The 22,764-nt window shown below is 43.8% G+C and overlaps 1 protein-coding gene across 6 annotated transcripts in view; it reads right to left on the bottom strand.

Moving 5' to 3' along the window:
* The window catches only part of Slc37a3 (solute carrier family 37 member 3), a 40,552-nt gene extending 20,466 nt beyond the window's left edge, over positions 1 to 20,086 (bottom strand). For 2 of the 6 annotated variants that reach the window (XM_074062095.1, XM_074062082.1), the window contains exons 1-5: positions 19,961 to 20,086; positions 8,468 to 8,628; positions 6,533 to 6,641; positions 2,043 to 2,135; positions 885 to 968 (exon numbers count right to left, since the gene is read on the bottom strand). In XM_074062095.1, the coding sequence (XP_073918196.1) occupies positions 885 to 968; positions 2,043 to 2,135; positions 6,533 to 6,641; positions 8,468 to 8,556 (375 nt within the window). In that variant the 5' untranslated portion in view covers positions 8,557 to 8,628; positions 19,961 to 20,086. Of the gene's footprint in view, positions 1 to 884; positions 969 to 2,042; positions 2,136 to 6,532; positions 6,642 to 8,467; positions 8,629 to 19,547; positions 19,690 to 19,930 lie in introns of those variants that run through there. The other 4 variants (XM_074062102.1, XM_074062099.1, XM_074062090.1 and 1 more) reach the window with 3 other exon arrangements.
* Between the last annotated feature and the right edge of the window lie 2,678 nt (positions 20,087 to 22,764).

The following is a 22,764-nucleotide window of genomic DNA, read 5'->3' as shown; positions in this document are numbered from 1 at the left end:
ATAACTTAGGGTCCTAACTAAACTCCAGGCTTGACCCAATCAACAAAAGTTCTTACGAAACGCTAGTAAGCAATCAAGACAAATCAGATGCAGATTGCATCTCACACAGAACCTGATGTGCCAAGCCCTGTTCCAAAAGCCTCACATCCAGGCACTCACGTAACTCTCCCAGCAACCCCAAAAGGAGGCATATGTGTCCCCCTTCAAACGAGGAAGCTGAGGCACAGGCAAATCACAGGCCAGGAAAGTGCAGAAGAATGGAAATGCAGCCACTGCAGTTGAGAGTCTGTGGTCTTAGCCACAGGGCCACAGCACTTAGGGAAAGCAAGACTGAAACAGAAATAACCAGGCAAAGTGGCAGACAACTGCAAATGGCTGCAGGGAAAAACCAGCACATGAGCTCAAAAGAGGCAATGAATTACTTCCAGGAGTGGGATTGGGAAAATCAGGCCTTCTGAAGGAGGTGTCATGTGGCCACGACTGAAGGAGATGCTGAGTTGGACTGTGGAGAGGGCAGGAGAACAACAGAAACAAGAGTGCCAAGGTAGAAAGGAGCAGCATGGGTCAGAGGCTTAGAAAGTAACTGGTTTAGCTATAGCAAAGGGGTGAATCACACGTGACCGGGTTCAGAAAAACACTGCACACTTCACTGTTCACCTAGACTAGTTATTTAAGTCAAGGAAGGGACCTGATTGGATTTTCCTTTTAAGAAGACTCCCCAAAGTGAAAGGCATTCAAGGGAGTGGAACATTGACAATTAACCTCCTCACTATTCTACACTGAAAATTAATCTCATTATTGCACGCTACACAGAGAAGCAGGGGCTCCTTACATTCTAAAGTAGCTGACCACAGTAGCAATGATTGTTAATCCTTCCAACTTACCACAAATGCAGAAGAGCACATGCCAAAAGAGAGAACCCATCGCAAATTCAGTCGGTCCCCAATGATGCCACTGACGAAGAGGCCCTGAAAATACAGCACTCATTTTACAGCTCTAAATAGTCACTTGGTCCACAGGAGGCAGCACGCAGTGCGAATCAGATGGACAACCCGAACCCTGTGCTGATGGAAAAGCAAACCTATTCACAGGCCTGGACTAGCTATCTACGAGTGTCACCTTTCAGGAAACAGCACGGGCTTCTGCGCACCACATGCAAACCTTCCACACCAAGACACTGCAATTCAGGCCAACACTGGTTTTACTTGATTCCCTAACTGAAAATAAACAAGCAAGAGTAACTCTGATAACACAAGCACCCATCTTCTGGAGGAGATGCATCTTCCTAGGCATCAGTCCTAAGCGTTCCGGTGGTACCCCCTTTGCCATTTGCAGGCTGAGTCAGGAAGTATTTCCACATGTCCCGAGGGCTCAGCTGCAATTCTGTGACACATGGGACAGAAGCCTGCAGGGCACACTCGCTGCCTGTTTGAGCTGACCCTGAGTTTCATGACAGCACAATGCAGGCAGAGCCAGGGAGGCAGAGACAGTAATTAGTTAAGAGGCAGAAACATTCTGCCTTCTATTTTCCTCCTGCTGCATGGCAGGAATTAAAATCAGGGCAGGAAGAGAGGCTGAAGAGCTTACGGTTTCATCCATAAATATGTAAATCAAATAAATGCCTTGATCTCAAACCTAAATTCACACAGGACCAAGTATTTCCAATAAATTGACTATCTCACTATAGAGAAAACTGAGGTGATAAGTATCATAATAAATGCCTCTCCCTCATTATCTCAGGCTTTCGCTTCCTCAGAAGAAGGGCATGCAAGCAGGAAAGTAGACTCAATGTTCGGTAGCTGTCTCCCACATGCTCTTGTGCTATGTCTAATACAGGAGACAAAGCAAATCTTGATTCTCTTGATGAGAGAATCAATTGATTTGGCATGCTCTGAAAACCAAAATGCCTGGAAATTACAGAAGGAAATGTAGCTCATTACTGATCAACAGGGCTGGGAATAGCTCCTTGATAGACAGCAGAGAGCAGGTACCCAACAGTCACCAAGGCCCTGGGTTCACTCCTCTAGACTTCTAGAACTTACCACAGCGTAGGAGAAGAGGAAAATAGTATCCAGCGTTCCAAGGAAAAGGGTGGCTTCCTCTCTGCTGGGAAACAAATGGTTGCTGCTCCAGATCTGCAGAAACATAAGAACAAGTCACTCCCTGCTGGGACTGAGCAGTGCTTCACAGCTCTCAACTCCTGCACAACCCTGTGCACCCATCAATTCCCAAAGAAACCTGAGAAAACAGCAAACCAGTAACTTGGAGGTAAGACAACACACGCACAAAAAGTAAGTGGTATGTCCAAGAAACAAGGTCATGTGGAAAGTCCACACACTTCCAAAAGACAACACTGTCAAAGACCAGCTTTCATTTCAAAGGCATTTAGGAAATTCTTTTCAGGCTGAACCAGGAGGATACAGAGTTAGAGGCCAGTGTGGGTTACATAGCTGAGACCCTGTCTCAAAACAAAACAAAACAAAACAAAAGCAAAAATCTCCACCAGGTGAAAAGACTAGAAAGTATAAACACAGATATTTAGAACAGATATTTAGAAGAAATAAATTCTGATTATAATCTCTTTGGTCAGCTGAATTAAATAGCAAATAAATTAGAAACTGTATCTACCTCCATCCAGGAGATGCACTTTAGAGCACTCTTTAAAAACAATTTCGCACAGATCGGAGGCTGCCTGGAGCTGGGGCAGCAGAAGAGCTGACTACTAAGGAACACAGGAAAGTCTGGGGTAGAAAGCTTACACAAATGTTCCTCATCTGGATTGTGCCACAAGTTTGTGTTACAAATTTTGAATTTAGAATATTAAAGAGAAAGATCACAATCATCAGTATTAAAAAAAAAATCTTTAACAAAGAGTAAAATCCCCAGGGCTTTGGGAGTGTAGCTCAGTGGAGGAAAAACTTGGACTTAAAGTATACAGAATGGAATGGAAGCAAGAACTGCTGTCCCTGAGGGTAGGTCTGCAAAGAAATGCAAAGCTCTTGAGGACAGTTCAGAACTTACTTATATACAGCAATCCACCCAAACTACAAAACCCCAGGTCTGAAAATACAGAATGGTGAGACCTATTCTAACAGCAATTTGAGTAAGTACAAAAATAAATACCCAAAGACTGAAGGTGCAGCTCAGTGGTAAAGCACTTGCCTAGCATGTGCAAGACCCTGGGTTTGATCCCCAGGCAAAAGTAAGTAAATAAGCAGAAGAGTCAATGCCCATTTCCTAAGAACTAATAATGTGAAAGAGTCAACCTGGCAGGCCTGAGACAGCGGCTCTCCTTACTAAGGCCTGCTTGCCATGCTGGCCCCTGGGAACTTAGATCTCCCCTAGGGGGAGCCTAAAGGGTTCCCACCCTGCCTGCTAAGAGTGGCTCACTCTATATCCACACTGTGGTTTACACTAAACCCTGCTTTCCTTCTGGGAGACTAGAAGTTGGTACGTGCCACACAGAGGGTGCCTATGTGACCAGCCCCAATAAAAGCCCCGGGCGTAAGCCTCTAATGAGTTTCCCAGGCAGATGACATTTCACATGTGTTGTCACAGCTTGTTGCTGGAGAACTTAAGCACATACTGGAAAAGGACCCTTGGAAACTTGCTGCTGGTTTCCTGCAGACTTCACATAATGCAGCTTTTCCATTTGTTGATTTTACTTTGTGTTCTTTCACTGCAATAAATCACAGCCGTGAGCACTACATGCTGGGTCCTGGGAGTCCTTCTAAACCATCAAACCTGGAGTGGTCATGGAGACCCCCAGCCCAATCACGTAAAAAACAAAGGCAGCCTTGAACAGTACCACCAGAAAATCAGTGCCTAAATCAAATCCTAGATTCTGAGTGTTCACTAAGCTACAGGTGAAGGAGCCAGGGATATTCTGCCTGAACAAAAGAAATGTAGAGAGTAGGCTGAATAAAAGTTAACTGTCTCTCTCAGAAAGCAGCCGATTTCTTCTCCTGAAGTATTAAAGCAGAAGCAGGTGGTTATCAACAGTGACAACAAACCAGCACGGAGGTTATGGCACACGACCTCTAAAGCCACTTCCACTTTCAAGATTTATGATTCTGAGCTGGGCACGGGCGGCTCATGCCTGTAATCCTAGTTACTAAGGAGGATCATGATTCAAAGTCAGCCGGGAAGGATAGTTCTTAAGACCAATCTCCAAAATACCCAACACAGGGTGGGCAGAGTGGCTCAAGTGGTAGAGAGCCTGCCTTCCAAAGCATGAGGCCCTGAGTTCAAACACCAGTATTGCTTAAAAAAAAAAAAAGAGAGAGAGAGAGATTTGATTCTAAACAAACACATCAACACTTCTACCTTGTCAGTCAAGGGCCACTTACATTCAGATTGCAATCTCTCCTTCTACTCTCAGTATTGCCTTTAAAAGTTCCTGGTAGCTTAAACTCCAGAAAAACTGCACAGAAGCACTTCTGCTGGGACAAGAGCTCCAAGAGAACAGGCTTTCTCTCTTTTTCAGTCTTCTAGACCTTTTTCTGGTAACCTCAGTGCTTAGAACAGTGTTATATAAGACTGTTGTTCAATAAGTAATTGACCAAATAACTTACTTACAATTAAGAGATATTTGTATCACTTCCAAATGTCTGTTGGCTTTGAATGGCTCCAAAGAGAGAAAGGATTTTTAAGAAATAAAGCATGTTAGGAATATTAATAGAATATCTAAAATTTCATGCAGATAGAACAAGAAATTTGGTACAGATTGAATGGGGTCGACTTGTATATTGAGAAAGGGCAGTTTCTGTCCCAAACAGCCATCAAAGAATTTACTTTATCCATAATGAATACAAAAACCAGGATACACACTCCCTGACTTCAAGATACAAACAAATGAAACAATCAGAAAACGTTCAAATGCTGAAACACTAAACTATGCAATACATAGTGTGTAAGAGTTCAGGAAAGGGAAAAGATCAAGAGAAACTGGAAAGAAAGAAACAAACAAACAAACAAAACCTGATTTAAAAAGTGGCATTTTATCTTATTCCAAAAAGAAAAGCAAAATTTAAATAGTTAGAAAAAGGTGAAAGACTATATAAAATATAATGAACCCAGTGCCAGTGTTTCACACCTGCAATCCCAGCTTCTTGGACAGCTGAGATCAGGAGGACTGCATTTTGAGGGCAGCCCTTTAAGGACAACCCAAGCAAAAAGTTCAGAGACCCTCCCCCCCATCTTAACCAATAGCCGAGTGCACTGGCACACACCAGTCATCCCAAGCTCTTCAGGAGGCTGAGATTAGCAGGTTCATGGTTACAGGCAAGTCCAGGGAAGAAAGGTTGTGAGACCCCATCTCAAAAGAAAAAAGCTGGCGTGGTAGCACATACCTGTCTTCCCAACTTCAATGGGAAGCATAACATAGAAGGATCATAGTTGACGCTATCCTGGGCATAAAGTGAGACCCTACCTTAAAAATGACCAGAGGGAAAAAGGGCTGGAGTCGTGGCTCAAGTGGAAGAGTGCCTGCCTAGTAAGTGAGAAGCCCTGAGTTCAAACCCCAGTACCAAATGCCAGGTGCTGGTGCCTCATGCCTATAATCCTAGCTACTCAGGAAGCAGAGATCAGAAGGATCACGGTTCGAACCCAATCCAGGCAAATGGTTCACGAGCCCCTATTTCAAAAAACCTTTCATAAAAAAGGGCTGGTGGAGTGGCTCAAGGTATAGGCCCTGAGTTCAAACTAGTTACCTCAAAAAAAAAAAAAAAAAAAAACCCACACACAAAAAGGTAAAATAAAAACAACAATAAGGAAAAGCTCAAAGGAAGAAACATGCATGGTACTTATGAAACTCAATGAAAAACAGCCTAGCCAGAATTGTGTGTGTGATTTCAAAACAGTAACAAATATGCAGGTGCTACTGACTCAAGTGGTAGAGTGCCTGCCTAGCAAGTGTGAGGCCTTGAGTTCAAACCCCAGTGCTGCAGGAAAAAAAAAAAAAAAAATGCAAGTTGGCTAGTTAAGACGGGCTGAATCAGAGCAAGCTTTGAAACTAGTAGAGTGGTTAGGATCTTAGGCCCTAGGTCATGGTGAGCTACTTTAGAGTCTTCGGCAAGAGAATGATGCAAAGAAGAACTTAAGGGGAAAGTAGGTTAAGAAAGAGTAATAGAGCCGGGCAGTGGTGGCTCACGCCTGTAATCCCAGCTACTCAGGAGGCAGAGATCAAGAGGACTGCAGCTCAAAGCCAGCCCAGGCAAACAGTTCCATGACACCTTAGCTCGAAAAACCCTTCACAAAAATAGGGCTGGTGGAGTGGCTCAAGGTGGAGGCCCTGAGTTCAAACCCCAGTGCTGCCGACAAAAAAAAAGAGTAATACAGACAGAGTGAATTAGACTGAAGTACATTACATGCAAGTATATAAATATCACCATGAAACCCTTTTGTCCAATTATTTATGTCAATGAAAACATTTTAAATAAAATCAAATAAATTTAAAACAAAAAGAACTTAAGAGCTTAGGGGTGGGCAGGGTCCCTTTCTTAAATCCACGCCTGCCCCCTGCTCTGCTTACCTCTACAGGCAGCTCAGCTGATGAATTAAAAGCACTTGGGGTCCACTGTTTGGAGATACTGACTTTGACATTGCTAAATGTTTTTCTCGAAGCATGGAGCAGTGAATAACTATAAAACAGAAAAAATACAGCCGAGTGAGCAGCAAAGAAAACGGCACTCAATAAAATCAGACTTTATTCAATCTTAGAATTCTTTACAAAGAAATAAAAGTACTGCTTTATAAGAACTATGAATTAAAAGTTTCTGCTAAGAAAAGAAAAAAATTAGTTGTCTTCATTCTGAGTTCCTGTTCACTCATAATTACCTTGGGACTGGATGTGACTGATTTCTACCTCCTTATATGTCATGAAAGAACTTTATATGTCTGTAAAGAACTGTAAGTCTTTAGCAACCTCTGCCACTTGCTGCATTAGCCACTCAGTAGCTTTTTTCCTGAAGCCTGTCTTTTCTTCGTATTAAGCCTGTCCCTACCCCTCACAAACAGAAAACCTTTAAACCAAGTAGCCAAAATTATCTATCAACTCTTACACATGGGAGAACCATCTGCCTTTACAAACAGACAAAACAATCATTGATGGTGCCTTCAATAAGGATTAGTAGTCATGACCAAGAAGAAGTACCAAAACAGTGGAGCAACATGGCTACATTAACAGGCCCTCACCCCAAATGGCCTGGTGTACACATCGTGACACTAAAGAGTCACGCAGGGCCCGGGAGTCATAGCAGATGATTTGGTCAGTCACATTTTCTAGTTAGGAGATGCTAACGTGTGGGTCTCTCTGAGTTCCCAGAGTTCCTTACAGTGTCCCATAGCACCTTCACTGCTCAAAGAGGCACATGATATCCCCTGAATACACACAGTATTTGTTCTCAAGCTCCTGATTCCAACAAATCCAGAAACTTTATGTTATATTACAGTTTCTTAACCTCCGGACTATAGGTATTTTGTGCCAAAAAAATCCTGGTTGTGGGGACTGTCCTGTGCATGGTAAGATGTTAAGCAAATCTCTGGTCTCTGATAATAGATGCAAATAGACCCTTTCCCCCATCAGGACAGTCAGAAATGTCCTCAAACTGTCAACTGTCCCCTGGAGGACAAACTGGCCCTTGAGAACTACAGTATCAGAGCCATGAAAAAGTACAACAGGGCACCAGGTGCAGAGGTACATGCCTACCATGCCACACTAGGGAGGTGGCAGTAGGCAAGTGCAAGGCCAGCCTGGGATACATAGCAAGACAAAAACAAAAAAAGGACCTTGAGATGTGGCTCGGAGGTAGAGTGCCTGCCTCATATGCAAAGGCCCTATGTTCCCAGTACCACCAAAAAAAAAATGTACAAGTGACCCGAGGATGCCTTTCAGTGGTTGAGTGCAGGCTTAGTATATATGAAGCACTGGGACTTGAGCACCAACACCATCAAAAAATAATTAATTAGTTAAAATAAAATTTAAAAGTTGAGTTATGAAAGTGACATTAAATATTTGATAAGAATTTTGAAGGGAGGAGGGTGGTACTGGGGCTTGAACTCAGGGCCTCATGCTTGCTAGGCAGGCAGTCCATCACTTGTGTTGTTTGTAGTGTGTGAGACCCTATCTCAAAAAGCACCATAAAAAAAAAAAAAGGGGCTGGTGGACTGGCTCCAGATTAGGCCCCGAGTTCAAACCCCAATACTGCAAAAAAAAAAAAAAAAAAAAAAAAACAAACAAACAAACAAAAAAAACCCACAACTGAGCTAGATGTACCTCAGTGATGGAACATGTGCTAAGCATGCTGGAGACCTTGGGTTCACAAAACGAACAAGGTACAACGGGAGGAATAACTGTCCATTTCATCAGAAGCCTCTGTCGATCAATGCACTAGACACTGTCCAGGCAGTATACCCGTCAAAAGACAAAACGCAAAGCAAAACAAGAGAAGAGTTCGGCAAGCGCTACCTGAAGAAGGTGAGCAGGAACACGACGACATGGTGGTGGCTGAACCGGGTGAGCAGAGCTCCTTTCTGAAAAACCTTTGGCCAGGCCATCGTCTTCCTGACCTTTCTTCTCACTCTCACCTTCAAGTCTGGTCAGTGAAATATTTACATTGTTTCTTCTTTCTGGAAAGAAAAAACATATTACCAATATTCAAAACAAAAGAAAAGATAATCTAAATTATGCAAAACAGGTTTTGGAAAAGCTGAATTAATCAGGTTTATGACCAGTCAACAAATAATCAGAGCGTGGGGGAAAAATTTTCATGGGCTAGATAACAGCAAAAAACCAGATTGATAATTATGTTGTATAGGTGTTGCCTAGTCCTGGAAGTAGGGACTTGAAAAAAAATCATATCCTAACAATTCTCACACAAACTGAGAAGAAAATCACTAATTCTTATAGAAAAACGAGCAAAGGAAATGTTCAGCTCAGAAGAATTAAGCTTTTAAAATTTTAAGAACAAAAGTTCCATTCCTACCAGTAATATTAGAAATTCCAGGGGGTGGGGGCAGGGGGGAGAAATGACCCAAGCCTTGTATGCACATATGAATAATAAAATTAAAAAAAAAAAATTTCAGCACAAAAAAAAAAAAAAGAAATTTCAGAAACTATCTGCATAGTTTAAAAAAAAGACTTTGCTCAGGTTGGAGGTGTAGCTTCGTGGTAGAGAGCATGCTTAGCAAGCACGACCTTGGTGTCAATTCCCAGATGGGATACGATGATTGTGCTCAAAGCAGCCAAGGTCCCCAAGGTGTAACACCTCCTGAACGCTTATAAGCTGCTGATCAAAGTGCTCCTTGGTGCAGCACTACAAGAAGACAATCCAGCCATGTTCACGAACAGCTTCTGATACAAACATTTAAATTCCAGGAATGGTCTCCTGAAGAAGCATAGATACACTAAGACCGATTACCAAACACCGTTTTTACAAAGCATTAGAGGAGATCTTTTATATAAAAGATATAAATTGTGTCAGCCTAAAGCAGCAGAGAAAGAGGGAGGACCACTCTTCCAGCATCTCTTTCCACGCTTCTGCTAGCTTTTCATATGTTCTCACTTGACTAAATTCTCTACAGGCTGCAGCCTCCTATGATATCCAAGAATTAAACATAAACTCAGCGCTAAACTTAACGTCTCCATTGCTGCCTCTGCAGAAACCTAAATACACGATGACAGAGAGTGAGTAAGTAAAATACAGTACGTCCACATGGCAGAATAATATACAGTAACCACTTGCCATGGGCTGGGGCATAGCTCAGTGATAGAGTGCTTGCCCAGCATACCCGGGTTCTGGGTTCCATTTCCAGCACAGCAAAGGAAAACATGACAGGAGAAAACATCAAGTGAAAAAAGCTGAACATGACTTCTAGTGAACTCTGCTTATGTGTATTTACAAAGAGGAAATATAGTAGCTGTCTCGGAGAAGTCAAATTATGGACAATGTTAATATTCTTCTCTACAGTTTCCTAAAAATCCCATCATATATATATAATATATATAATATATATATAATATATATATTATATATTATATATATAAAATAAATACATATTATATACATATTATGTTTATAACTGGTGGTAAACATCCAGTTATTGCTGGAAAAATCCTATTGCTGGAGGTGTGGCTCAAGGGGTAGAGCGCCTGCTCACAAGCACATCAGCCCTGCATTCAAACCCCAGTACCACCAATAAGTAAATAAATAAAAACTCTAAAAAATTACAAAATGAAGAAAAATCCTGTAACTTGAGTCAGGTGTGGTGACCCACGCCCACAGTCCTAGCACTTAAGAAGCGGAGACAGGAAGCTTGTGAGTCCAAGGCCAGCCTGGGCTACATGGCAAGTCCAAATCTGGGGCAGGGCAGTCCTATAACCTGTCTCATATTAGTGGAAAAATTTAACACAAAACAAAATAAAGAAAGAAAAAAAATTTTAAAGAGAAAAGAAAGAAAGAAAAACAAAACAAAAAAGACAAAAAAAAAAAGTTAACAAAATGCCTTGTTTCCTGTCCTTGTCCAGACTGGAAACAAACCCAAGACTTCCTAATATTTAAAGGCTGGAGGGCAGAAGGCTAGTTCAGTGGAATAGCATTTGCCTACCATAGTTTGATTCCCCAGCACCACAAAAAGATAGAAATATAAACTAAGGAATGACAGGGCTTTGTTTTCAAGTGCAGGTTCAACAGTAACCATCACAATACCTGTTTTCACTGGCCACAGATGTCACAGATGCAGCTAAGCCCCAAAGGCCGAGAGATCCAGCACAAAGGCCAGTCTTTGGATGTTTACTTTTGGGAATGGAGGTAAATTTAGTGGCAATACTACTAACTCTAGGTTTCGTAGCTTCTGTAATTACAGATAGAAAGTTTATTTGCATTTTGTGAGTGGAGTTTTATAATCTTACTCTGCTCTTAAATTTGTTAACATTTTTTAGAAAAATGGTTTTAAAATGAAACTAGCTACATTCTATTGATTTGGGATTAATCCTGGGAAGATCAATGGCTAAGAAAGTTATCTTAATCCTCTACATACATTGTCTATTTTGGTCTCACAGCTGTCTGAAGGTAGGACACTTTACAGATGACTACCTGAGACTTATAGAGTAATATGTCTAAGGACTAACAGATAGAGGTAATACAACTATGATGTATCATTTTAACCACCTCAGTTTTGTTCCTGTTGGGGTTCAGAAAATAATACAACACTCTAAAGCAGGACAACCCAAAGAGTTAACCATTCTCTAGAAATAAATGCTGTGCAAATTTTTTTTTTTTTTTTGTGTTACTGGGGTTTGAACTCAGGGCCTCACACTTGCTAAGCAGATTCTCTACCACTTGAGCCACTCTGCCAGACCTCTTTGTGATGGGTTTTTTCAACATAGGGTCTCATGAACTATTTGCCCAAAGCTGGCTTCCAACCATGCTCCTCCCAATCTCTACCTCCCAAGTAGATAGGATTATAGGCGTGAGTCACAAGGCCCTGCCTGTGCTGAGTTCTTCAGGAAAGGGTATGGGATATAAAAACTCAGTAGAATGACAATTCCAAAAAGGTGTGCTCCAACAGATTGGATTGCATTGCTTTGGCAATAAGAGTTGTGTAATTCAGTGCTGTATAGTTACATTAGCAGCTCTAAATGACTACTGAGATGGCTGAGACCATCTCAGCTACCTTTTGACTGGATGTGGTAGCTCATACCTGCAATCCTAGCTAGTAGGGAGGCTGGAACCTAGAGGATCAAAGTTTGAGGCCAGCCTGAGCAAACAGTTCAAGAGACCCCCATCTCCAAAATAAATGGAGCTGCCACGTGCCGGTGGCTCACGCCTATAATACTAGCTACTTAGGAGGCAGAGATCAGGAGGATCATGGTTCAAAGCCAGCCCAGGCAAATAGTTCAAGAGACCCTATTTTGAAAATAACCAACACAAAATAGGGCTGGTGGAGTGGATCAAGTATAGGACACCTGCCTAGTAAGTGTGAGGCCCTAAGTTCAAACCCCAGACCCACAAAGAAAAAAGAAAGCTCCCTTTTTCTAAGCTGCAAAGATGAGAAGAAACAGCCTAATAAGCACATTGGGAAAATAGTTTTAAACCATCACCTGTTGTTGGCAGAATGCCATTTGAAATGAATACTCTTATACTATTTGGTCCTGTGTAAGTATAATAATTAAAGAGAATACCTTGCACATATATCTGTACATCTCAAGGGTGACTTCCAGTCAGCTGTGAGCACAAAGTCTGGGGAGCACAGGAGCTCATCAAGTCTGCATCATCCACAAACTGCTTCCTGGCGACCACCTTCTTTAATGCTCTCAATAAAGACTGAACAAATGTCTAACATTTTTTAATGTATTGTCAATGCTGTTATAATTAATAAACCAAATTGTTCTCAGTGTTTCTGAAATCATAGCAGCTTATCATTCAATGTTTTCTGAATGTATACCTATCATATGGTACTTGATAGTGTAGTAAGAATTAGCTTTTCTTACTTTTTTTTTGGGTAGTACTGAGGTTTGAACTCAGGACTTCAGGCTTGCTAGGCAGGCGCTCTCCTGCTTTACTGCTTGAGCAACACGTCCAGCCCTTTTTGCTCAGGTTGTTTTGAAAACAGAGCCTCTCTTTTTACCCAGGCCAGCCTGGAACCTTGATCCTTCTATTTTATGCTCCTGCCACAGCTGGGATACCACATGCCCAGCTTTTGGATGAGATAGGGATCCCACAAACTGTTTGCCCAGGCTGGCCTGGAACCATGATCCTCCCCATCGCAACCTCCCATGTAGCTGGGAATGACAGAAGTGAGCCGTCACGCCCAGCTATTGGTTGAGATGGGGTCTTAACTTTTTATCTAGGCTGGTCTCTTCCAATCTCAGCCTCCCATGTAGCTAGGATTATAGATGTGAGCCACTGGAGCCCCCACTACAGTATTTTTTAATTCACAAAAACAGTATATATTTATCATATACAGCATGTTCTGAAATATGCATAAATTGTGGAATGGTTCCATCTAACTAACATGTGAATTCTCTCACAGATTTATCATTTTTTGTGATGCAAACACTTAAAATCTACTCAGCAATACATTGGGTTTGTTGTTGTTTGTTTGTTTTCTTTTGTTGGCAGGACTGAGAATTGAGCCCAGGCTCTCATGCATGCTACGCAAGTATTCTCCCACTAATCTATATCCCGAGTCCATTAGTTGTTGCTTTCATTTTATTTTGAGACAGCATCTCATTAAATTGCTTCAAACTAGCCATCCTTCTACCTCTACCTTGCCAGTAGCTGGGATTACAGGCAAGCACCACCACTCCTGGATCAATGCACTGTTATAACTATACAGTCAGCATTTTGTGCAACATATAGCTTGAATTTATTCCTTCTATTTCAATGAAATATTCTCTTTTGATCAACAGGCATTACTTTACAAGAAGCTGGGCACCAGTGGCTCATGCCTGTAATCCCAATACCTGGAAGGCTGAGATCTAGAGGAGTGTGACTGCGGGTCAGCCAGGGCTAAAGTTCATGAGATCCCATCTCAAGCAACAGCTGACTGCAGTTATGAGAGTCTGTCATCACAATTCAGGAAACATAAAATAGGAAGATCACAGCCCAGGCTGGCCTGAGCAAAAATCGAGACTCAATAATAATAGAGCAAAAAGGGTTGGAGCCGTGCCTAAAGTGACAGTGCCACTGCCTAGCAAGCACATGAAGCTCTGAGTTCAAACCCCAATACCCCAAAACCACCACCACCAAAAAAAAAAAAAATTCTCCCTAAAAATAAGGAATGTATAGCTCTATTGTAGAGGACACATCTAGCATGTATGAGTGAGGCCCTAGGTTTGATCTCCAGCACTGTGCAAAAAAATCAACCTTGCCATTCAATAAGATCCAGAACCAGTAAGTATATTCTACTTTTTTCCTTTTTTTCTGGCAATACTGGCATTTGAACGCAGGGCCTCACACTTGCTAGGCAGGCACTCTACCACTTCAGCCACTCTGCCATTCTTATTTTTGTGTTAGGCATTTTCAAGATAGGGTCTTGAGAACTATTTGCCTGATTTCTGCCTCCTGAGTAGCTGATTACAGATGTGAATCACCAGCACTGGGCTGCCATCTACATTTTAAAGCAAGTTCACAACCACTAACTCATGTGATTTTGTAATGAAGCTTTTATTTTTTCCATTGTAGAAGACTATCTATTAAAAATGATACTTTCCAGAACACAATACTATGCAATCAATGCTGGATTAAAAGATGACCTCATCTTACAACGCATCCAGGTAGAAGACAATCTTGCTTTGGTTTACAATATTTGCCTCCTTCTGGTGAAGTGGCTCAAGTGGTAGAGCACCTGCCTAGCAACCATGAGGCCTGGAGTTCAAACCCCAGTAACACAAATAAATAAATAAATACATAAATAAATTTTTAAAAATTCCCTCCATTTCTTATAGTGATAAGAGTTCATCCCAACCTAAGCACTGTAAGATTTTAAAGGTGTCTCCCCTTAGGAACACTGTGAAGAAATTTCACTGCCCAGTAGAAACAGGAGGCCTGGAAGAAGAGAGGCCATCCAGCAGCTCTTGCACCCTGCCTACCCTCTGCACCATGCTCTCTGGAAACCCAGGGAGATGGCTGATGAACTCTATCCATAGCCTTACAAACACCTGGATGTCCCAAGGCTCTTCAAGAAACAACCCTTCCTCTCACAACCTAACTGTGTCAAGGACTCAAGGGTTCATGCCCAGCTTGTCCCATACCACGTCTACACTCCTTTCCTCCTTGCATGACTCTAGCTCTTTTGAAACAAACACCCTGGGCTCTACCATCCACTGATCTCCGAGCACTGCCTCTCCACTGTGGAAGGCTCCTGCTCCACGTGCCCTTTCCTGCTGCTTCCAGGGCATTCCAGCAGCCAGATAGATAAGCTCACCCCTGTTAGTCCCACGCCCTCCTTACCCAACTTTTCACTCAGCCTCCCCAAAAACCCCACTCCATGGGTGAAACCCAGTCCTCTCATCAGCTCCCAAACTGCACCTCAAACACCTACTTCCTTGCCTTGCAGACTTCTTGCTTTAATACTCCCGGCTCCAACACTCATCTCACCCAATCAGGCTCCAGACTGGTAACCTCAGCATTTTTCCCACCACCCACCACACTCCCCTTGGCCTCATTTCCTTCCTTACCGATGGGCCTTTTCTTCTCGCCAGCCACGCCCTCCTCCTTTCCTGCACCCTTGCAGCTGAGTTCTGCCCAAAAAAATCACTCAAACAGGCAGCCTTTCCAGATTCAAAGCCACAAACCTCAAAGAGCATGCAACCCTGCCCAGCAAGTCAGCTGCACTTCCCTAACGATTCCGCTTTCCCAACCTCGGAGACAGCACTTTCACACTTCTGTTTAAACTCCAGCTCGGCTCTCTCCTCCTTCATCCAATGCCCAGGCTTATGCCAACCAGTCTCAGGCTCATGGCTGTAACTCGGACACGCCAGGGTTCCAGCTGCCCACTTGTCATCCCTCCACATTTCAGAATTCTTCATTCCACCCTCCGCCTAGAGATCTCTGCCTCAATACAGGGTACCCCCATTTCCCCGGCCCACCAAGCTAACTGGATCTAGCTTCTATTTCTCCTTTTCTGGCAGTTCCCACATGTAGTCCATAACAAAGTACTGTACTTTTCACCTCCAAAATACATCCCCAGTCCCATCTCCTCCCTGCAAACCCATTGCCACCACCCCAGGATAACTGTCTACATCTCCTACTCACCCACTGCAACAGCCCCCAGCAGGTTTCACCCCTTAGACATCCACCTACGCCAACCCATTCTCCACACACCAGCCCAAAATATATTTTAAGACATAAATCAGGGTTGGAGGTGTATCTCAATGTAGGGTGCTTGCCTACATGTACAAGGACCTGGGTTCAATCCCTAGCACAGAAGGAAAAAAAAAAATCAGCTTCTACTTATAAGCCTTTGATGGCTTCCAAGGTGCAGATAAAAACATGGGCTTTTTGGATGGCCTTCCAAGCCTGTCTAACCCAGTCCTTTCAGGCGAGTAGGAAGACTAAGAGGTAGGAGCAGGGAGCTCACAGCTGGGGCTGATGGAGAAAGGCTCTGGAAGACTGAGCTGGAGAGGCTGGGGCTTGTTTTAATTATTTTATTAAATTTCTATTGTTAATATGTGAATAAGGTAGGTGTATTAATAAGTTTTTTTGTTACTGTGACAAAATACCTGAAATAAGCAATTTAAGGGAGGAAGAATTTATTTTGGCTTATAATTTCAGAGGTTTTGGTCCACGGTCACTTGGCTCCACTGACTTGGGCCTATGTGAGGCAGAAGCAGAAGCAGACGTCATGAATGAAGGGCATGGCAGAAGGGCAATGTAGAGAAAAGCTGCTCACCTCACGGCAGCCAGAACAGAGCAACGGACAAGAAAGGGCCAAGGACAAGATATACCCTTCAAAGTCCCGCCCCACAGTGATCTACTTCCTCCAGCAGGCCCCACCTCCAATACCCACTCAGCTTGAACTCATCAATGGAGTAGGCAATTGGTGAAGTCAGCTCCTCATGATCCAATCATCTCTCATGTGCTACCAGCTGGAGACCAAAACAACACACACACTTTTTGGGAAACACTTTATATACACACCTCAACAGCAGAAAAAGATACACAGGTAGACAGTGAAGTCTCCCTCCTCTGTCTCCAGCCACCTTGTCCTGACCAGTTCCTTTCACACCCTCTGCACCCATCCCAGGCAGAGCCCCTCACTCCCACAGACACCTGCTAGCACATAACCTACACAATTCTGCACCTCCGTTGCTTGACTTTCAGAGAATGGAGGTCGACCCCTGTTGCCCCCTACAGAGCTGCTGCCTTCTGAACATGTACAGTAGTCTCCCATGAAATAAACAAATCTTCATAGATTTTACCAGCCCCTCCCCCACCACCAGCAGCAGCGGTGTGGTTCCCAATCCTCTGCCAGGCCACGTTCTACTCTTTGCCCATTTGCCTCCCCACACCAAGTCCCTGACCCAATCAAGCTTCCTCCTGCCTCAGGCCTGTGTTTGCTTTTCCACTGCTGGAACGCTTTTTCATGGTTCTTTGCCAATGGCTTACTCCCGTTTTCCTGGCTCGTCACCCAAATGTCACCTCCTAGAATGGCCTGCCTTAACCACCCTATCAAATATAGTCCCACTTAGCAGGGCATTGTGGCACATGCATTTAGTCTAAGCTACTAGGAGGTGAAGGTGAGAGGATCGATGGACGTAGGCACTTAAGGTCAGCCTGGGCATCATAATGACACCCAGCTCAAAAAAATAAATAAAATAAAACAGGAATGGAGGCAAAGCTAAAGGGTAGGTTGCTTGTCTATTAAGCACAAGACCGTAAGTTCAACTCCCAGAACCACACACACAAAATTAAAATTAAATAAATAAATGAAATGGTTCCCTGACTTCTTTCCGTCATAGCATTTCTCCCAGGACAATCATCTATCTGGTTTAGCCGTGTACATGTTACTCGTCTATATGCCTCATAAAAGCAGGGGCTGTCTCTGTCCTAAGTCCACAGCTCTATCTCCAGGACCTCACAGAGCACTTAGAGTGATCAGTGACAATCTGGTGAATGTATGATCTGACTGACTGATGGCTCAACACCAAAGGCATACAAGATGCCAGGCACCTCCTGAGCACTTTGCATATATTATCATATTCAGCTCTCCCAGGGTCTTTTGGATGAGAAATAGATATAAGAAAGTAAGTTCTTGAGAGCCTGAGTACACATTCAAACCCAGACCTGACTCTAGATCTCAATGTGATATAAAGTGGAAAAGTTCCAAGAGACAATATCCCAAGCTGAGTAAAACAGTCATTAGAATGGCCATACCTTAAGCCCTGCAGGTTCAAATCCAGTACGGAAAAAAGCTTACCTTATTACACACTCAACTGAGAAGGCAATGCACAGGCAATTACCTCATTCTCCAGAATTCAGTTTTTAGGTATGCAAGATAGAATATGTATGTGTACTCAGCCAGGCTCAGTGGCTCATACTTATAATAATCCCAGTTACTCAGAACGCAGAAATCCAGAGAACCACAGAGCAAAAAGTTATCAACACTCCCATCTCAACAAATAAATCAGGCATGGTGGTTCAAATCTGTGATCCCAGCAGCACAGGTAGGAGACATAGGTATTCAAGCGGCAAAGCCCTTGCCTAGCAAGCTAGAGGCCCTCAGTTCAAACTCCAGTACAACAGGAAAAAAAAAAAAATTACAGTAGTCAAAAGTGTAAAAAGTACCTAGTAAAGCATTAAATGGATAGTCGAGTTGCCACTTTTATGGTATTGTGTAAGTTGTAACTTAGTATGCCACTGCTCAGCAATTACAAAGTATTCTTTTTATCCCCCATTGCCTAATGTGGAACCATTTGCCTATGTCACATAAATCCTTTTTATTCAAAAGTCAAGTCCAGCCAATGCTCAACAATTACAAAGTATCCTTTTTATCCCATTACCTAATTTAAAGCTATTTACCTATGTCACATAAATCCTTTTTATTCAAAACTCAAGTCTAGCCAGGCACGGTGATGCAAGTCTGTAATCCCAGCTCTTGGGATGCTGAGGGAGGAAAATTCCAAGAACAAGGCCAGCGTGAACTACATAACAAGACCCTGCCTCAAAATAAAATCTTCCTGTAATTTTTCTCTCTTCCTAAACTGTTTCATTACCATAGATGTTAACTACCTGGCTAGCTGTAAAATTACCTCTTATTTCAGGGTTTCTAAAATCACATTTTTCCTATTTTTGAACATGTTCCAAAGACAGTTTTCAGGAAAAAATGTTGCGGCTAAGAGTGTAGCTCAGTGCTGGAAGCCCTAAATTCAATCTCCAGCGCGCGCGCGCACACACACACACACACACACACACACACACACACACACACACACACGATAAAAATCTCTCCCCCTTCCCAGCAAAGCTCTTACAATCAGTTATGGTCACTGCAGTGACATGTCATTACCACTGATAAACAGGGACCAATCAGAACCTTAAACAATGAACAATACATTTGTTCTTGACAACTAGAGAGCAACACACTGCGCTGACTTTACTTTTATTAATAAAAAAAAAAGTCCTGTAGTTTTAGAAACCAGGTAAGGTAAGTGCACACTGTAATCCCAGCACTCGAGAGGTGGAGGCGCGGCGTTCCTCCAGTTCTAGGCCAGACTGGCTACATATCTAGCCCCTGTCTCAAGGGAAAAAAAAGTCCGATTTTGCTCGCCGCAGGAACTATTCATCCTATAAACATTTCACTAAATTACCACGAGATCGGCTAAGAGCTTATATTTCAGGAACCCCAAAATACAAGCGGGCAAGTTCCCATTATCCCCTATCAAAATTAAGAATAGACACACTCAGCCAATAAAAATAATGGGGAATGACGAATAAGTACCAAGACCAAATTCCTTCATGGCGATCATGGTAGTTGCCCAGAAAACAAAACCCTTCAGGCTCTGTGACCGCTGTGCATCCTTCCCAAAAAGCTGCCCGCCCTACCTGAAAAGGCTCCGTGCGCCTGGTGCAAACGCTGAGAGCCCTTCCTCGCTCTTCCTCACTTCCCAGCTCCCACGTTGAAAGGGCGGCGGCGAAACACAAAAGCCCCCGCCGCCGGGTGCGCTCGGGCCGGGCCCCGGAGACCGAGACCCACAGCCTGCGGTCCCCGCCCGCCCCGGGACTCCGCGGCAGCGGTGGCCGCGCAGAGAAAGCAGCCGAGGCCCGGCCGGGGAACCCCGGGACCCGGGGACCCAGGGACCGGGTGCGGGTGCGGCGGGGGTCGGCCCTACCCGGGGCGCCACACCCACCGCCGCCCGCACATCCAGCCACGCACGGCCCTCGGGAGCCCTGCGAGCCCCTCCGAGGCGCCCCCATCTCCAGCCCACCTGGGGCCCCACGCGCCGTGGCTCACGCACCAGAGCCCCACAAGAGTCCCGAGCTCCGAACCGCGGCTCCCGCTCGCTGGCTCGCTCCGATCTTCGGCACCGCCCGCCGCCACCTCACCCTCCGCGCTGCGGCCAAGGCTTCCGGGCGCCCACGTGGTCGCCCGCCCGCCCTGGGCATGCCGGGAGTTGTAGTCCTCCCGTGCGACTTCACCGGCGGCTTCGAGGGCCCGCCCGCTTCGCCCGCCCCGGTGGCTCTGAACTCCGCTACTGCTGCTGCTCCTGCTGCTGCTGCTGCTGCGGGCAGGCGGGGATGGTAGCTGAAAAAGGCAGTGAGGGGGGGGCAAGATCATTTTTGCAAAAATGCATTATTCTGTGCTTTGTTTTTGCAGACAGTAACGTGCTGCTTGCTGAGTGCCCAACTGACCTCTCTGAGCTTTAGGGTTTTGCTTAATTAAATGCAGTTGCCCCTATAGGTAAGGTCATTTGTCTGTCAGTATCATTTCGAGTTCTGCACCCCACTCCTCCCCCCGCCCAAATAAATTAATGAGTGGTAACATCCTGGCAGCCTCAAGCAAAAATTAAAGACCTTACAACACCCATCCCTGAGCAAGGTGCGCTGCTGTCCTGGGAAAATATAATTCAAGTGTCGGGAACATATAATTATTTAAAGGTATAGCTCATACATCTGGGGCTGTAGTTCAATGGTAAAGCGCCTGACTAGCATGCAGAACAGCAAAGAAAAAAAAGGGGGTTGGGAGGAACTAGATATATTTCCCAACCCAGAAAAACCTCTCCACAAAGATAGGAGAGGGGGAAAAATTTTTTTGATTATTGAATATGCATTTGACCACAATAGGATGTGCATTACAGGAAATGGCTGAGGTAACAAAGGAAAGACTCTCACCCCCTTCTTTAGCCCATTTCAAACAGGTTCTCAAGATAAACGATTAGCAGCTATCCAACGATGTGGCCTGGGAAATAATAAATCAGCCAAACCTGTCACTTTCACTTAAAATAAGCATGGAATTTTTTTTTGGGGGGGGGAGTTCTGGGGTTTGAACCCACGGCTTTGCAGGCGCTCTACCACTTGAGCCAGTCCATTTTGCTCCAGTTATTTTGAAGATGGGGGTGTCACAAACTATTTGCCTGGACTGGTCTTGGAAGTTGATACTTCCTCTCCCAGCCTCTCAAGTAGCTAGGATTACTACTGTCCAACTGGTGAAATCTTTTTTTTTTTACTTTTTTTTATTGTTTTATTATTCATATGTGCATACAAGGCTTGGGTCATTTCTCCCCCCTGCCCCCACCCCCTCCCTTACCACCCACTCCGCCCCCTCCCTCTCCCGGCCACCCCCTGGTGAAATCTTATTTGTCTTAAAAAGGAAGGAAATTCTGACACACCCTACAACATGGACAACCTTGGAAATGTTATGCTAAGTGAAATTAAGAAAGACACAAAAGGGGGCCAGGTGCCAGTGGCTCACTCACTCCTGTAATCCTAGCTACTCAGGAGGCAGAGATCAGGAAGATCATGTTTGAAGCCAGCCCAGGCAAATAGTTCAAGAGACCCTATCTTGAAAAACCCTTCACAAAAAAAGGGCTGGTGGAGTGGTTAAAAGTGTAGGTCCTAAGATCAAACCCCAGTGCTGCAAAAAAAAAAAAAAAAAAAAAAAGACATAATTATGTGTGATTCCACTTTTAAGAGGTATTTAGTGAAATTCATTTTAAAAAAAAAGAGTAGAATGGTGGTTACAAAGAGCTGGAAGGAGGGGTAAATGCAGTTATTGTTTAATGGGTATAGAGTTTCAGTTTGACTATGAACAGTGACCATGGCTACACAACAACATATTTAATGCCATTAAATTATACACTTTTTAAAATGGTAAAAAATAGGGGTAGTGAAACATTAGTGTGTATATATATGTGCATGTATGTATATCGGTGTTATATGTCCATAAATATGCATGTGTGTGTGTGTGTGTGTGTGTGTGTGTGTGTGTATCAAGTATATAACACCACCACTCCGGTCAAGAGTGGCTTCTTCCAGTAGCCCAAGCTACACTCTTGACTTAGAGTCATTTGGTGGAGAAGGTTGGGTATGAAGATGAAGAATCTCTGGATATGATTTCCATAAGTAGCTGGACATTTTACTATTTGATTCCTACCTCTGGATGCTCTCCCAGTGCTGGGTCTGACTCAGCTGACTTTTTTCACAGTAACCATTACCAGAAGAAAGAAAACATTTTGCACCTAACCTCAATGACACAGGTTTATTTCCTGCCCCAGCCAACAAGTTTGTGGTGGATCTTGACCTACATTCAATTTTTAAGTCTCAAACTTGTAACAGTGGCTCTCAAAGACACTGCAAGGGGGCTGGTGGAGTGGCTAAAGTGGTAGAAGTGCTTGAAGCTCTGAGTTCAAACCCCAGTGCTGTACAAAAAAACAAAAATCAAAGCCACAGCAAGCAGCAGCAGACGCATTTGGCAATCTATTGTTTTCTCACTCTATCTTTGGGTTATTTTACCTAAAAGAGACATTTCTCAAAATTGATGTGTAGGTGGAATTTGGGAAAGAAAGGAGGGAGAGAAGGAGAGAAAGAAAAGAAAAAGATATATGATTGGGGTATTTTTGGTGGTACTGGGGTTTGAACCCAGGGCCTCACACTTGCTAGGCAGGCGCTCTACCACTTCAGCCATGCCCCTGCCAAGACAAATCAGATTTTAAAGGTTATCTAGGACTGGAGTTGTGGCTCAATTAGCAGAGCTCTTGCCAAACATGCACAAGGTCTTGGGTTTAAACCCCAGTATAAATAAACAAACAAACAAACAAACAAA

Source organism: Castor canadensis, chromosome 2, assembly GCF_047511655.1.
Source record: "Castor canadensis chromosome 2, mCasCan1.hap1v2, whole genome shotgun sequence".
NCBI classification, from domain to species: domain Eukaryota; kingdom Metazoa; phylum Chordata; class Mammalia; order Rodentia; family Castoridae; genus Castor; species Castor canadensis.
Note: the sequence above shows the minus strand (reverse complement) of the source record. Positions and strands in the feature narration are given on the sequence as shown.